This window comes from Arvicola amphibius, chromosome 2, assembly GCF_903992535.2.
Source record: "Arvicola amphibius chromosome 2, mArvAmp1.2, whole genome shotgun sequence".
Taxonomy (NCBI): Eukaryota; Metazoa; Chordata; class Mammalia; order Rodentia; family Cricetidae; genus Arvicola; species Arvicola amphibius.
Genome location: NC_052048.2, coordinates 122,814,319 through 122,831,004, shown reverse-complemented (window position 1 = coordinate 122,831,004; position 16,686 = coordinate 122,814,319). Strand labels below are relative to the sequence as shown.

The 16,686-nt window shown below is 43.5% G+C and overlaps 1 protein-coding gene across 1 annotated transcript; it reads right to left on the bottom strand.

Annotated features, from left to right (window-relative positions):
• Positions 1–4,284: 4,284 nt before the first annotated feature.
• Positions 4,285–5,368, bottom strand: LOC119807713 (histone H1.0). The gene is given in 2 exon segments (XM_038319816.1): positions 4,285–5,027; positions 5,030–5,368. Coding segments are annotated over 2 exon segments (582 nt in total). The 5' UTR covers positions 5,154–5,368; the 3' UTR covers positions 4,285–4,569.
• Positions 5,369–16,686: the final 11,318 nt, after the last annotated feature.

Here is a 16,686-nt window from a genome sequence, read left to right as displayed (position 1 = left end):
GAATACTTCCTGAATAAGGATCTTGCACCAAAAGAAGAGGATAGAGTTACCTAAAAACTAAGGGGGCTTTGAGCCAGTGGCAGGTACAATGTGGTTTTGTAGCCATAATTAGAAAGCTTGTCTTATATTTTACTGAACTGGTAGGTCATTGTTTCGTTAATTAGTTTTGTGTTTGTTGGACATTTTGGTTGAGAACAATAAGTGTTTCCCTCACCATCTTTGGGATAGCTTCCTGGACACTGGTTTGGTTTGGCGTTTATCTTTGGGGTTGACGTGCTGCTCTTTGACACCTATGTTCTAATGATACATAAGGGCTTGAAGATTTATCATAGCTTTAGAATTCATCTCTAGTAAACACGGTGAGGAAAATCAAAATATGTGCTTTACATAATGGTCAAAATTCTTGCTAACTTTTCTCTAGTTAGCGTCCTGATTTCAACCCCTGACCCTTACTGCTCACGAGTCACTTGCTGCGAAGGACAGGAAGCCTCATTCTTTTCGGGTCCACTTTCATCTTATCGCCAATAATTAAATTCTTTTGCAAGTGTGGCTCTGTAGCTGGCCATATTTTTTCCATTTATATGCATTTATCCAGGTCAAAATGTGGTTAGAGCCATGGCATGCAAAGGCAGCTCAGGCCTCTTGGCTCAAAGTCAACGGCCTGCATAAACATCCCTGTGTTGGAGATTTGGAGTTGAGAGGTCTCAAGACCGGTCCCCTTAAAGAATGCTAGGCACTTACTGGATTTCCAAAAAGGATAGTGCTTTGAAAGTGAAGGCTTTCATGATGAAAAACAAAACCAGAGACCTGTCGTGATCATGACATTCACACTTTGAATATCCAGCTCGGGCAGGATTAGGTCGATGATGTTAAAAGGTCGTGGTTTTGCTGACTTACCAGGGCCAGTGAGGAAAGCCCAATAAACAACATTTGGGAAAATACTGCCGACAGGGCCCATAGAAATACAGCAGAAAAGAGCTCCAGCCCTCTTGGCTCATGTACTTTCCAGAAAAGACCCAGTTAGTCTTTAAATAGTGTCCAGGGTCAGAGGGGACCGAGAAGGTCAGGCCTCTGGGATGTCTCATATTTCTGGTTTCCCGTTTGATTTTTATCTCCCATGTCTAGCAGTAGGATCTGGCCAGAGTGGGACAAAAGACAGCCAATGAACTTTCAGGAAGCCGGGGGAAGATGCGAGGCCACGCCTGTCTGTTCATGCTCGGCTGCTGTGGACCACAATGTGTAAGGGCACTAGGAGGCTGAAGCAGGAATCTTGGCCTGGGGAACGGTTTCAGGGAGGTTTGTGTAGAAGTATTTACTTTTGGAAGATAATACTAGCTCAATTATTTCCTATGGAAACTGGAAAATAAACACCCAGTTTAAACCAAACACAGGCTTACACATGGTTTTCTATTTGTACTCTTTTCCTGACGGGTGAATTTGAAAGGTGTGTGTGTGTGTGTGTGTGTGTGTGTGTGTGTGTCCCTTGTGGTTGTAGTTTTTGGATGACTTTTGATCGGGAAAAGGCAGTTTGCCCGTTTTCTGCCATCGAAGGGCTTATTCCTACCAGTGAGTTGGCCCCTCTGGAACTCAGCCTGCTCCGTCAACATGCCGATGCAACAAGATTGATGTGTTTTGTGCTGGAACTATTTTTTGGAGTCAGTTTGGGCCAGTGCCTGGTCTATTTCCATCCCTTACGTGTGTATCACAAGCCTCGGCTGAGAAAGAAGCCCACGTTTCAGATGCGCGTCAAGCTTAGGTTGACATTGTTTACCTGTGTTCTTTCAGCATTTTTTTTCTCTAGTGGTCCCAGGAAGAGACTAGGGCCCAGAAAATGAGGAATGTATTTTACTTGTAGGTCTAACCCTTTACCTTTTGCCCATCCTGTAAAGGGAAGAGGCTGTCTTGATGAGGATTAATACAATGCTACTTCTCTAAGGTAATTAAGGGAGATACATATGAACAGCGACTTCAAAGTAAAGGGTGTGTGTGCTGAGTCCTCTTCACGGAGCGGTCAGACCACAGAGTGGAGAAGCTCCCCATTCATTAAAAACAATGGTGATAGCCCACCTCCTCCTTCTGTTGGCTTTGGGGTCTGCATCAAATCTGGCATTGCATCTTTTAGGGTATTACTATTCTATAATCCTTATCGCTTGCCAAATCAGCCAATACTTTTCATAGCTCAGACGTCTGGGAAGAGCTATGGCGGCTGAATGGTGTTTCATGAGATGCAGTCAGTGGGTAGGTAGCTGGAGTCTAGACAAGCAAGTGTCTGTAGCTGGTTGAATCTGGTTGGTTGTTTCTCCCTCTCCTGCTTCTTCACTTGGGATATTTAAGCTTCCTTCCAGCATGGTGCTGGCTTCTAGGACTATTTGAAAGTTTGTCAGAGCTCTGCTGTTTACCAGCAAGGCAAAGGGAAGCATTTTCTTTCCTGACTTTACTCAGCAATCACGACCTGTGAGTTTCACCGCCTTTCTCTTGGGAGAAGTTTCGAGGTCATGCTGCAGAAGAGAAGCTATATTTTATATAATAATGTTCCAATACATGGATATACTATAATTTGTGTATCTATTCTCCTTTCTCCTGTTGACTGAAATTTAGGTTGTTTATATTGTTTTTGCAATTATGAATAAAATTGACATGAATATTTATACACAGACATTTGTGCCCTGCATGGGTACATTTTTAAAAATTCACCAGGACTTCTCTTATGACCCAGCATAGGTATTTATGATAGCTGCTGTGTGTTGGCACATACAAGACATGTGCATGTTACTTGCAGAGTGTAAAACATGTGAGTTGCTCACTGTACTTGAATATTTTCAGCTCTTTGATAATCTTACTTTTTTGGGGGGGTTGTTGCTGGTTTGCAGGTTTTTATTTTCATACAGATTTGGTTTTTTAACATTAGGTTACCTAGGATTTAAAAATATTTATTTTATTTGTATTTATATGTATGTGTCTGCCATGTATGTGTGGGTCATGGAAGTCAGAAACAGCTGTGACTGGAGTTACAAACAGTTGTGAGCTGTCTGATGTGGCAGATGTGGTGCTGGGAAGCAAACTCTGGTCCCCTGCAAGAGCATGACACACTCTTAACTGCTGAGTTATCTCTTAGGATATTTATTTATTTATTTATTATAAAAATGATTCTTCTTATCCATGAGAAAATGCATCTCTTTCTATTTGGTACTTTTAAAATATTGTTGTCCTCTCTGAAATAAATATATTCAGTCAGAATAGAAATTTTGCAATTAATATTTGCATAATACCTATTTCTACCCTTTCATTGTTAATGGCTCCCTCTTAGTTTGTTTAAGGTGTCTTTCTTCCCTTCCTTTCCCTTCCCTTCCCTACTGTTCCCTTCCTCCTCCTCCTCTTGCTCCTCCTCCTCCTTAACAGAGTCTCACTATGTATCTCTGGCTGCCCTAGAACTGACTATGTAGACCAAGCTACTATTAAACTCATAGATATCCACCTGTCTCTGCCTTCTGTGTGCTTGGATATTTCTTTTTTTTTTCTCACGATTTTCCTATTTTATTGAAATAAGAGAGACAACTGTACAGGTTTTTTTCTTCCAGCTCCCGAAGTGAGACTAAGTACTAGTCTTAGATATGGATATATACATATACACACATGCACACAAGCCTCTCTAAAGCTACCTAGCAAATTCAAATCAACTATATTATGTCTTAACAGCCCTCTCCCTGCCTCTTGCCCTCCTTGGCTACTTAGAAAAGACTCAAAAAGTACAAGAGATTGGAGGGGTTTTAAGTGGCAGCTGGTAGGACTGAAGCGGCACCAAGCAAAGCCACATCTTATACAAGAAGGAACAACAACAAAAAGACACAGCCCATCAACCGTGTGGAAAAAACCCAAGTTTCCATAGGCACACTGAGGCACTTGGCTGACTCCCCACCCCTCCCAAGTCCACTCCCATTTAACAAGAGACCATTGAAAAGAGCCCTCCTTCCCCAGTGGCTAGATCCTGATAGTTGGACGCTATGGTTTCTCTGGCCAGCTGTCAATTGGAGCCCTTTCCCCTCCTAGACAATGGTGAGGCACTAGGGCATAAGTGACAAGGTCCCCAACTGCTCACCACTGGAGTTTTTCCTCCGTCTCTCCCTGGCCAGCTAGGTGGGGTGTCACCCTCTGCTCCCCACCAGAGGTTTTGAAGCTCTCACGAGGGATGGATGAGCAACTTAAGAAAGCCTTGAAAAGACAAACTTTTGTTCCTGGGTCCCCTCATCTAGCCAGAACTTTGCCAGTTCCATTTTCTTTCAACCACCCAACAACCCCCGCCCCCCAAATCCCTAACCCCGTAAGAAGGCTAATATCAAGTCAAGAAAAAAAAAAGTACATCTTCATTATTACAAAGATGAGGTCTGTGGCTATCCTTGCACAATGGGTTAAAGAACAGGGAAACATTCCACAATGTCTGTCTGAGGAATCCAAACTCTGTCCTTTTTGTAAAGAGTCAGAATGGAATGGGCAATGGGTTGCAGACGAGATCGAGAGAGAAATGTATTTACAGAAAAGAGGAAGGGGTGTCCACAAGCAAAGCCTTCATCGTCATTTCTTCTTGCTGGCCCTCTTGGCACTGGACTTGGCTTTGGGCTTCACAGGTTTGGCCTTCTCGGGTTTGGATGTCTTGACTGGCTTGGCTTTGACAACCTTGGGCTTTTTGGCTTTCTTGGGCGTGGCAGCCGGCTTCTTCTTGGCTTTCTTGGCTGGGGTGGCTTTGGGTTTCTTGCTCGGGGCTTTGGAGGCAGCCTTCTTGGGCTTGGCTGCCTTCTTTGGAGTGGCCACTTTCTTGACTTCCTTCTTGGTCTTCTTGAAAGCCACCGACCTCTTGGGCTCATCGCCCTTGGCCAGCCTGAAGGACCCCGAGGCACCCACCCCTTTGGTTTGCTTGAGGACACCGGTGGTCACCAGGCGCCTGATGGACAACTTGATCTGGGAGTCGGCGTTCTCACCCACCTTGTAGTGGCTCTTGATATACTTTTGGATGGACTGGCGTGAGGAGCCGCGCGATTCTTCTCTGCCTGGATGGCAGCCACGATCATGTCTGAATACTTGGGGTGGTCTGTGGACTTCTTGGAGGCCTTGGCCCGCTTGGGCTTCGCCGCAGGGGTGGACGTGGAGTTCTCGGTCATGGTGGCTGGACTGCTCCCGCTGTTGAAGGAGCCTTCCGAAGGGTCAGCCCTCGCTGGAGGCTGGGCACAACCCGAGGGATCTGGACTCCCGCTCGACTAGCAGGCCACCCTGAAGTGCGGCTGCAGAGGACGCACGGCTCCTACCCTCCCCGGAGCGGCGCGGGTCGCAGGCGGGCTCGCAGGCTGCTCTGCGCGGCCCAGCCCCCACCGCTCTGTCGCTCTGGCGCTGCCTCTGCCTCTGCCTCCTCGGCCTCCCTTTTCCCAGCTCGGCGTCTCTGGATGTTTCTTAAGGACAGTGTATAACAGGGCCTTTTACACACACACACACACGCACACACACACACACACGTTGTTGTGTGTCTTCAAATAATATGTTACTTTACACATAAAATATAAGAGCATTAAAATTATATACTTCTGTCTTTTCCATTTAATTTTTGTGATATTACCATATTACTTTTGTAATGCATTGTTATCATTTTTGTCTTAAAACACATATTTTTAAAATATTTTAAGATTATGTGTACACATGTGTGTCTGTGTGTGGGTGTGTGCATACGGCTGCAGGTGCCTGTGGAGGCCAGTAGAGGGAGCTGGGTCCCCTGTGGTAGCAGTTATGAGACATCTGCTGTCTGTTCTGGGAGCTCCACTTGATCCAGAGAAAGAGCAGCATGCATTCTCTACTGCTGAGCCATCTCTGCAGCCACTGTGCATATGTTTTCGAGAAATCTCTTTTATATATGCTCACATGCTTCCCATTCTTGGAATTCTTTATTCCATTTGTAGATCTGAGGTTCTGCCAGTTAACATTTCTATGGGGCTGGAAACTTCCCTTTATTGTCGTGGAGGTTTGGCCATCGTAGAGTCTCTCAACTTTTGTTTTTATTTTGCTTCTACTTAAAAATACTTCTGACACATATGAACATTTATGTTTTCTCACCTTCCCTTCAGTGCTTTAGAATGCCATTTGTGTCCGTGGCTGTCATTGTGAATGCCATCCTGTTTCTACTGTGATATCAGAGGTTTGCTTACCTTTGCTCTTCTGCACCACACACCCCTCCCCGCCACCCTGCCACGTCATTGTTCTGTTTCCAGATCCGAGCAATTTTAATATGGTATGCCCTAATATTTTCCCTATATTTATACTTTATGATCGGTGTCCAGATATTCCACTTCATTAAGTTTTAAAACAGCATGTTGTTTCTATGTGTGTTTTATATATTAAAAGTCATCATTTCTACTGTAGGTGTTTTTACGTTCTAGGGTATGTATAACATCATTCTTAAAGCACGTGGGAACCTTTGTAGTTGATGTGTATTGACTGACATTAGCCCCGGCTGCAGGTCCCATTTTACTATTCTAGTTTTTAAAAATAGATTACTCTCTTTTTTTGGATAAGATACATGACAGAGAGTATTCCTTTGTGAAGTCAATTTTGGAATTTTCTTCTAGTTAGTTGGATTTTTGTCTGACAGTTAGGCTACATGTAGATTGACTTGATCCCATCAAGGCTGGTTCTTAGTGCAGGCCTACAGCTTCCTCACTGTGGTATAGCCTAGCTTTACTACTTCTGGGGTGTCTTCTGGGGTGTCTTCTGAATGCTCTGCTTGTTCAGTACACTGTCCTTCCCACTGTTGGTTAGAATTTGGATGACTCCCAGACCTGTCGGAATTCTGGGAATTCTTCAGCCCACAGCTCCTTGTGTATAGTTTTTCTTTTTCTCATGTATAGTTATTCTTTGCCTGTTTCACAGTGTCTCTCGACATGGACGCAGAAGCAGACATTCTGCCAACGACTCCAGAGACCACCTATGCAGATTTCTGGATCTCCTTTCCAATATAATTCTCTCTTTCCCAGCACTCTGCCTTGCATGTTGAAGTTGCCTCAGTTTCTCTAGACAACATGGTCTCTTCAATTCCCAGAGATACTGTGGTCTGCTTGGATTCCACCTTCATGAACTTTATTTAGTATCCAGGCAGAAAGCAGGATGTTGTAGGATGTAACATAATGTATTTCCTTTCTTTTGTGAATTATGTCCCATGTAGTATGGAAGCCCATGTTTAAAAATAATCCCTTCCCTCCCGTCCTTGCTCTGTCCCTCTCTTTCACTCTCTGTCACCCTTTGTTTTGTACAGGGTCTGATGTAGCCCAGGCTGGACGTCATATTTTCTATGTAGCTGAGGATAGAGCAGAACTCTTGATTCTCCTGCCTCCACCTCATAGCTGTGGGATTGCAGGCTTATGCCATCATGCCCAGCAATATTTTTTTTATCTCGTATACATTGCCCTTTTGAAAAAAAATAGCAAGAATTACAAGTCTCGTAGGTGCCACTGTATCATATACTGAGTAGATATTATAAAATTACGTTGTTAGTCCAACTAGAACAACCTCTTCTATTACTCCTCTTAGTCATCTATGGTCTGATGAATGATGGCCTAAAAAGCATTTTAACTCAGTGCTGAGAAATTAAGATTTTTCAAGAAGAGAATTCGATTTTTAGAGTTACTTGGGTATATCTTTTCCTCACAAGTCAGGACTCCAAAATGATCCGAGAAGAAACATGGCTGAAGTATTTCATAACAAATATCAAAATTACCTTCAGGTTCACATCTGCTCTGTTCCTGTCTGCAGCGTGAACCCACAGCAACTGGAGGAGTGACATGTTTGGTCAGAAGCAATCATGCTGTTCTGAACTGCCAGCTACCTTTCTGTGCAGAGCCCACTTGTGTGGCACACGCAGAAGAGTCTCTTAGTGTTAACTTGGCCAGTGCTGTGGTTTTCTGTTCCCATGGTTTGGAAGCCTGCACTTAGAGAAAGCTTTGGTACCTGGCTGACAAACCGGCCAACATAAATGTGCTAACCATACCCTGGCAGATGTCCCGCTCTGCTGGCTGGCTTCTGAGAAATGATACACATGGAGGCCTCACAGACAGATCACCGCTATCTACAGCCTCTGAATGTTCTGGAATCTGGATCTGGAGCAAGTCCATTGCTTCCTATTTTTACTGGAAATAGACCAAAGAACATGCTGAAGTCTCCTAACTCCCATCATGCAGTGCAATAATGTTTGTCAAGCTATTAGTTGAGGCTGTTTAGTTGGGTGGGCCTAGGAAAAGCTATTAATCTAACATCTACCTTTCATCTATCGTATATACATACATACAACTTATGATTTATATGATGATTTAATATGAGATGAAATTAGTGAAATGTAATGTTTTTATTTATCCTTTGATAATTTCAATACATGTATATACAATTAATCTTGATAAAACTCAACCAAATTCTCCCTCCTAAACTTCATATCTTCTTCTTTATAAAAAAACTTAAAAAACATAATTCACCAAATCCTGTTAGTGCTTCCTGCCTATGCACAGAGTTGAGGCCATCCACCATAGTATGGGCAAGCTACAAGTAGTCCTATTCCAGAGAAAAATAATTATTCCCGCCCTGGTAGCTATCAGTTACCAATAGCATCTCAGCTAGGTGTTGCGCCTCATGAGACCCTCCCCCACCATGCTGGAATGCTGACTCACTTGATCTTGTGTTGGTCTTTTTTATTTTGAAATATATATTTATTATGTATATAGTGTGCTGCTTGCATGTATGCCTACACGCCAGAAGAGGGCACCAGATCTCATTACAGATGGCTGTGAGGCACCATGTGGTTGCTGGGAATTGATCTCAGGTCCTCTGGAAGAGCAGTCGGTGCTCTTACCCTCTGAGCCATCTCTCCAGCTCTTGTGTTGGTCTTATGCAGGTAACCAAAGCTACTGTAAATTCATGGGTGTAATATCATATCATGTCAGAGACAGCATTCCCCTCTACCTCCTGTGGCTTACATGCTTCCTGCCATCCCTTCTGTGACATCCCCTGAGCCATCAGAGAACTGATATAGATGTCAAAGTTAGGGCCAAGTGCAATCACATATTCTCATAATCACATATTGGACCAGTTAGGACTCTTTTGGCGCTTGTTACCATTACAAACAGAAGTTTCTCTGACTAAGGCTAAAGGTGCCACTAGTCTGTGGGTATAAATATAAACATTTAGATGGTGATATAACAAAATGTCTATTTAGAAAAAACCTCAAAAACCAAAAAACAATAGGAGGTTTTCCCCATAAGGCTTATAACCCCTGCTCCAGCCATGGGCTTTTGACCAGGAACGAATTTCCTCCTGTAGTCCAGGCCTTCCTTGAATTCAATTAGAAAACAATTGCCTACCCTCTTAATAGTTGTGGCATTTTTGTAGAAGTAGGCATATCCTGCCTGGAAAATCAGTGTTGTAGAATAGAGGTCTACTATTTGGTAATACCGCTAATGGCTTCTTTACTCCAGTAGCCCACAGGAGCATCTCCCTGTACTGTGCATGCCAGCCAGCAGGGAGGATGTTTCCAGGTATTTTCTAGCTTGACTTCTATTTATTGTTCAACCAAAGTATGTCGTGTCTTCAGCAATAGAGTCTTAGTATCGATCCATGGCATTAGCTGTGTTGTTTGGGTGATCCCTCTGTGGCCTTCTTGACTAATGACTCATAGGGAAATATCAGATCTCTGGCACTGACATTTTAATTTATTAACCCATGTTTTATGGGAGAAGCATTGCCCACCCATGCAGGGTACTTTTGTCAACACTTCTTTTTTTTTAAAAAAATTATATTTTTGAATTAACTTACAAAGCATTGCATTTCCGTAAACTTTTTATATATCTTTAGTTTTGGTCAGATGTCTTTAGTTTGGTTTCATCATTGATTGAGAACTTTTCATCCTGCCTGGTGCCTTTTGTCATGCAAAAGTCATTTGTTCTTTACCCTCCTGATCAATCTCGTTCTTCATTGTCTGTGGCTGAAGTCACACTCTCGCAGTGGCGGGAGTGTCTGTGCAAATACAGCCTGGACAAACCTAGCACAGAATCAAAGGAGATGGAATGGGTTAGTGGTATGCAAACCTGGCTCTGAGTCTTTTCATCGCTGTGACTAACTCCAGAGAGAAACTGTTCAAAAGAGGAAGGGTTTATTTGTGCACCTGGTTGCAGTACCTGGGAGGCTGTTTTTCTGGGCCTCTCGGTGAGATAGAACATTATGAACAAAAGGCAGGTGGAGCATAGGTGATTACTTCCAGACAAGTAGGAAGCAGTGTAGAGAAATAAGAATGGTCCAGGGGTGAACTCCCCTGCAAAGGCATGCTCCAATTGTTCCCTTCCTCTAACTAGGCCTGACTCCCTGCCTGGGGCATACAGGGTTCAGTGGGAAGAAATTCCAAGTCAAGAGAATGGAGTAGAATAGATTATAGGATCATCTTGCATTTATCTTCCATTTATCGAAGTAGGTGGATTCAACAGAGACCCTGGAAGTATGTGTTTGCCTAATTGACCATGACTCCGAGTGTATTTTATTGGTTCACTGAAGCTTGGATGACATATGGTGGCCTACATACGATAAGAATAAGGTGTCAGAACCTCTGTGACATAATGTAGGGCAGAGGTCAACAAATCCATGGGTCAAATGATTCTTATCGATGTGAGGAAAGAAAAGGAGAAGGGGTCAGAAGATGAGGAAGAGAAGGAGGAGAAGGGAAGGGGGAGGGAAGCATATAAGCATATAAGCCAAGAAAAGACTGAACATAAACCGTCTGGACTTTTACAAGAGAAGCGTGAAGTCTTCTGACACAGAGAAAGTTAGCCGAAGGAGTTTATGTGTTAGCACATGTTTGTATGTGTATTAGGCACCTAAGCATCCATACATTTTGCAAATGTGTCTCCTGCTGGGTTTCAGGCCAGACATCACTGGGGAGAAGGCTCATCCATTATCTCCTGAGTGCTCTGAGAGGGAGCACTACACAAAACCCTTACTTATCCCCTCCACCCCCTGTGGTATCCTTTGTGTGATGGGGGCATGGGGCTTAAGGCACTGTGCCCCCTTGGTAAAGCCCATGGCTCTTCTTCCTGTAGTGGAGGAAGATCTAGAGTGATCGAAGAAGAAAATACATGGACATAATTGGAGCCCATTCTTCACAACACCTTATTCAAGCTGAGGTAAGCTTTCCTAGGATAAAGGAGCTGTGTGTAGCTACACGTACTTTCTGACACTGCAGCTGATGAGGTAGCTGCTGATTGGGTATTTGGTTTCCATAGTTACCGCCATTCTTTTTTGGGGGGAGAAATCTTGTTGCTTTTCCAGCCTACCTTTTCCAATTCACATACTTTTAATAAAGGCAGTGTTTGTAGTTCCTGCCCCTCCGATGTCAATGAGAGAATTTATTTTATAATGTGTATGAACTGGCAGAGCCTCAGAAAATAAGCATTGTTGTCTGAATGAAGTCATCTGTTTGGAGAGCAAAGCCCCAAGATCACTCAAGAGGCGGGAACCCAGTGCCCTCTGCAAGCTCAGCCCTTTGGCACACACGGTCATTGTCACGACCTGTTTCCAGAGCAACTGAAACCTCTCCTGAAGTGGCTTGGCAGCTGACAAGCTCTTTTTCCTGGGGGTCTGGGGTTAGTCCTTTCAAGGACTTATTTTAAGTCAGCTTGTTCCTGATGGAAACCAAGCTCATTGGCAGCTCAGGCATGTAGCACTATCCTAAAGTGGGCTCACCTAATAAATTTTTTATAGTGTGTAGACCATGGTATGTGTTTGGGGGTTGGGATCCACTTATGTTCCCATCATTTTAGAAACACGATCCTGAAGTCCAAACAGAATCTGGCCTTTTGGGTTACTTTCAGGATAATATTGCATTTGGACATACCATACTGAGGAGACAGCTTATGTGTCTTTGCATACATTTGCCTGGATTGAATTTGGGATAAATAGCTATTTGTAGCACATGCTTTGCTTTCTGACTGTGGCATGGTACAGGGTATGGCAAAAGAGAATATTAGGCTTTTGGTGTGTGTGTGTGTGTGTGTGTGTGTGTGTGTATGTGTGTGTGTGGTACATGTATGTGTATGCATGCACACAGAGTGTTTCACTTTACTTTTTGGAGACATGGTTTCCTACTGAGCCTGGGGTTCATGGGTTGAGCACGACTGGCTGGTCAGGGAGCTACCTGTCCCTGTCTCCCCAGCTTCAGCTTTTTATGTGGGCGCAGGGGATCTGAATTGAGGTCCTTGTGTTTGTGTGGCGAGTGCTTAACTGACTGCCTCCCCAGCCCTTGTTTTAGCTTTTCAATCTTTCCAAAGTTCTAAGAACAAAAACAATAAAAAGCCTAATTTAAAAACGGAAGTACAGGATGAATTGCTAGGTCAAAACTAACAGGAGTGGAATTTAATCTAAGTGCAAAATTCCAGTGATTAGGGTTTTTTTTTTTTTTTTTTTTTTTTTTTTATCGGTCTCTTAAATGAGTACCAGGTGGGAAAGTCTTGATGGTGCAGTCACAAGGAGTCCTTTTCTATCATGGAGACTCCACTCACACCACTTTCCACCAGTCCTCCCCGGAAAAGCTGCTCTCTTAGGCCATGTGTAAACAGAATAATTTAAATCTCATTAAGAAAAAAAAAAGATTAAACAGAATCCTTCATTGTTGAATGGTATCCATTAATTAAAGGCAAAAGAGTGAAAACATTCTAACTATGCAGCTGAACCAACAAAATTTGATATTTGGGCCATTAAGACCCAAAGTCTAGGTCAATCACTGAAAATAAAATTGGACACATACAGCAAGTAAAAACACAAGTAAGGAAATACATGTGGATCCACAAGGAAAGGAGACGGCTTTGGAGTCCCCAAGACAACCTTCTCGGAGCTAAGCACACTGCACACACTTAAGTACAATCCTGATTAAAGTCAGGTTGGTTGTGACATTTGTGGGGGAATCCAAAAGGAAATGGGTATTAACAGGGGTGCAAGATGATCGCTGCAGTGAACAGGAAGGAAGGACCCATCGGAAAGATGAGGCACGGCTAACTCCACAGTCCTTCGGGGTGCTAGGGTGGGGTATGGTTCCAAAGCGTCTTCATAGTTATCGTCTCCTTTGATTCTCCAGTGTGGCCGTTGAAGGACTGAGGGAAAAAACTGGTTTAGGTTCCCAACCCTCAGCAAGCTGGTGCTGGTCTTCTGGGCCATTCTTTTATGTATTAATTTTTCTAGAAGCCTGTATGTTTCAAAGAGCTTATACTGGAAATGATTCTGTCTTGAATGAAAGTTGCTGGCGGGAATTAAGGACCAGGTACCTGTTTCTGGTGTCTCTTTTCCCTGGGAAGTCCCAGCCACTTTTTACCATCTGGGGCCCTTCTTCTTTTCTTCCAGTGGGGTCTACAAAGAGCTGGGAGGTGGAAGCATTGCTGATTCTCTAAAGTGGATGCTGTTTGTCGCCCTTCTTCATGCCAAGAGAGTAGAAAGACACCCTTTACGTCGGTGGTTCTCAACCTGTGGGCTGTGGCCACTCTGGGTACCATATCAGATATCCTGTATTTCAGGTATTTACATTTTGATTCATAACAGCAACACAATTACAGTTATGAAGTGGCAACAAAAATAATTTTATGGTTGGGGGTCACCACAACATGGGGAACTGTATCGAAGGGTCACAGCATTAGGAAGGTTGAGAACCACTGCTTTATACAAAGCAGGAGTAATTGACCTCAATGTGTTCCTATCTAGTTGACTATAACACCAAAAGCAAAAACAAAAGGTAAAAGAGTGAAGGTTAATTACTTGAAACAAAACAGAGAGCCCTGGGGTTATTTCCAAACCAATCCTCTCCCTGGGGGAAGCACGGGGATTTTCTTCCTGAAAGCACATTATTCATATTGAAGATATGTTAGGACAGGCTTATTCCTGAGCATGCTCAGTTTAACGTGTGCAGATTTGAGCATGTTCAACTTACAGTTCAGGAACAAAAGATGATACAGACCTGGGCATGCTTAGCTTAAGGACCTGTTCAGAAAGGTTACGACAGGAGATATGTTTGCTGTGGGCATGGCCTGTATAATGTTATAATTAGGCAAGTGTACACCGGGCTGTCCAAAAGTATGGCTCAGGGTGGCTAGAATGTTTGTAAATGTCTTTACAGAGTTTTAACTGAAACAAAAAAAGCAACTGTGAAGAAGCATTAGCCCAGGAGTTGACAGTGCCCACTTTTCCTGGTGGTAGCGTCCTTAGAAACGATTAACAGTACTAGTACCCTTTCTTTCTACAGAGCACAAACGCTGGGGGTTATTGGATCCCGGGGGACTTCTGCCCTTTCTCTCCCTCTTCCTGTTCTTCTCACATCTGCCCTTTTCCCACTCATACTTCTGGCTTATATTCCGTGTTATATCCATGGCAGCCCTGCTTTGTTAGTGTGTGCTTGTACTTGCTGTTTTGATCAGTTTGGTGTTCGCAGCCATACAACCTCACGGCTGATCCTGATATGGATTCCCATGATGTCATCTCTGGGCGCTGTGGGGGCAAATCTCAACCTGTCAAACCCGTCTTGCTGGGTTCCAGGCTCTTTTACTTTAATTACTTGCTTCAGCACCCTCTCCTTGCCCCCACCTCTCCCCACTTTGGCCTTACGCCATTCTGCAGAAAGTTAATTGCAAGATTGAAATTGCATGGATTCAGTTTACTCAATCATTACAATCCTAAAAAGTATTTATTAAGTGCCTAATTGTGCACGGTGCTATATAAAAGGGGCTGACTTAATGATGTGAAAATAATGATCCCTGACGTTGCAGACAGTGAGTGTCATTACACTCATTATCTCTTTTAATATCCAACACGAGGTAGTTACGTCTTACACACGCATCTTAGGAGCTGTGGGAATCTCCTGCCAAACCCAGAACTCTGCTCATCTTCAGGGCCCCTCAGGGGTCAATTGAAAGCCTTTTTGACATTTCCCTGCCTCTGATTTTGAGAGAAACCATTGCTTTGTGGGAAGACAAGGTGGGAAGGGATACAATGGTCATCTCTCAGGGCCCTGAGAATTAGAGGCAGGAGAACCAGTGAGACCTTGCTTAAGGTGTCATTTAAAGTTCTGTGTTTGGGCTCTATGTCAAATTAGAGTCCAGTTAGACTACGACCAAACTCAATAGGGGTTTCCGTCACTAGACTATTTTGATGAGACTTTCACAGGTATGAGTGACAAAAAGCATCCAGGCCTGGCAGACCTGTTGGAGGCAAGACTTCCCCAAGACACGTTAGCAGGTTCAGAGCTCTGAAGACATCTTTGGCAGAAGGAAACACTTCAAACCACATTTATTCTAGAGGTTTCCAAAAGTCTTGGATCATAGAACTGTTTGAAGAAGGGACACCATCGGACATCGGTACAGCCCTAAGAGGGGGTCTCTCAAACACACACTGAAAGGACTGAATTTTACAACCAAGGTGGGCAGTAATGAAAGAAAACAGTCTGATGGATTTCTAGGAGGAAGCAACATCCCATGAGAGGGGTGATGGACCTGAAGGACCTGTCTGGAGTGACAGCTGAGGCAACGATGAGCATGAGAGGCTGAGGGGAATAATTTGCTAGTGTGTGCAGCCCCCATTGCTCCACAGGGCCACTGGCCGTGGCGAAGAATAGATTGCTTTTCTTCTGTTCCATCATGCCTAGAATTTAGTGAGAAATAAATTTGTAGAGTAGATCTTGGTAGCGTTTGGGTTTAAGGTGAGTATAGAAATTTTGTTCTTTTGATTTCTCAGCGATCTGTATGGCCAATAAGCAAGGCATTCATTAGAAACTACACTGATGGCCCTCCACCTACCTCTCTAGGCTGTTTTCAGTTTTGAAGGACTCTCCTAGAGGCTTGCCCTTAGACTGCTCCCGGCCCCCATCATGGCGTACGCCCATAGTTGCTACTTCTGGAAGTTCTTGACCATGTAAAAATACTGAAAATAATCTTTTTCCTTGTCAAAGTGTAAAGCCTGGCCTTAGTGAAATGTTAATCGTGAATTAGTTTTCCTTGGAAATGTCTCAATATTTGATCTGCTTTGGGGACTAAACTTGGGGTTCAGGTCCAGAGACTAAGTAGGTGTCCTTCAACAAACAACGGTGCTCCTAAGTTTCTGCAACAGTGCTGAAGGATGTTACTTCTGGGCGTGGCTCTGTATAAATAAAACCCTGGTAAGCGCTGGAGCCCCACATCCTTGAGTTCAACCAGCCAGTCAGATGGGGAAAACTGCCTTCTTTCCCTTTCCGTGGGAGGGATAGTTATCAAGTCAAGTTCTCCCCCAAGAGAGTTTTGCTTTATTTGAAGTTTATTAGACAAGCCTAGTATTTGGTCAATACTAGAGATGTTTTGAGCCAAATATCTGTACTTTGAGCTAGTCACAGAAATTTTTATCATCTTCTGTGATTTTAGGTTAGACACCGCTACTCATTGTATTGCCTTCATAATTTGGATGTTAAGAATGAAGATTAAGATAATATGTGAAATGTATGAATTATATATATATATATATGGAGAGAGAAAAAGAGCAACAGATGGAAAATGAATATGTGTGTGAGTGTGAGTCTCAATCAGGCGTGTCTGGAGTCAACTCTGTAATGTAGGCTGGTCTTAACTGTGTGGCAATCCTACGGCTTTATCTCTCCCCCACCCTCCAAGCACTGGA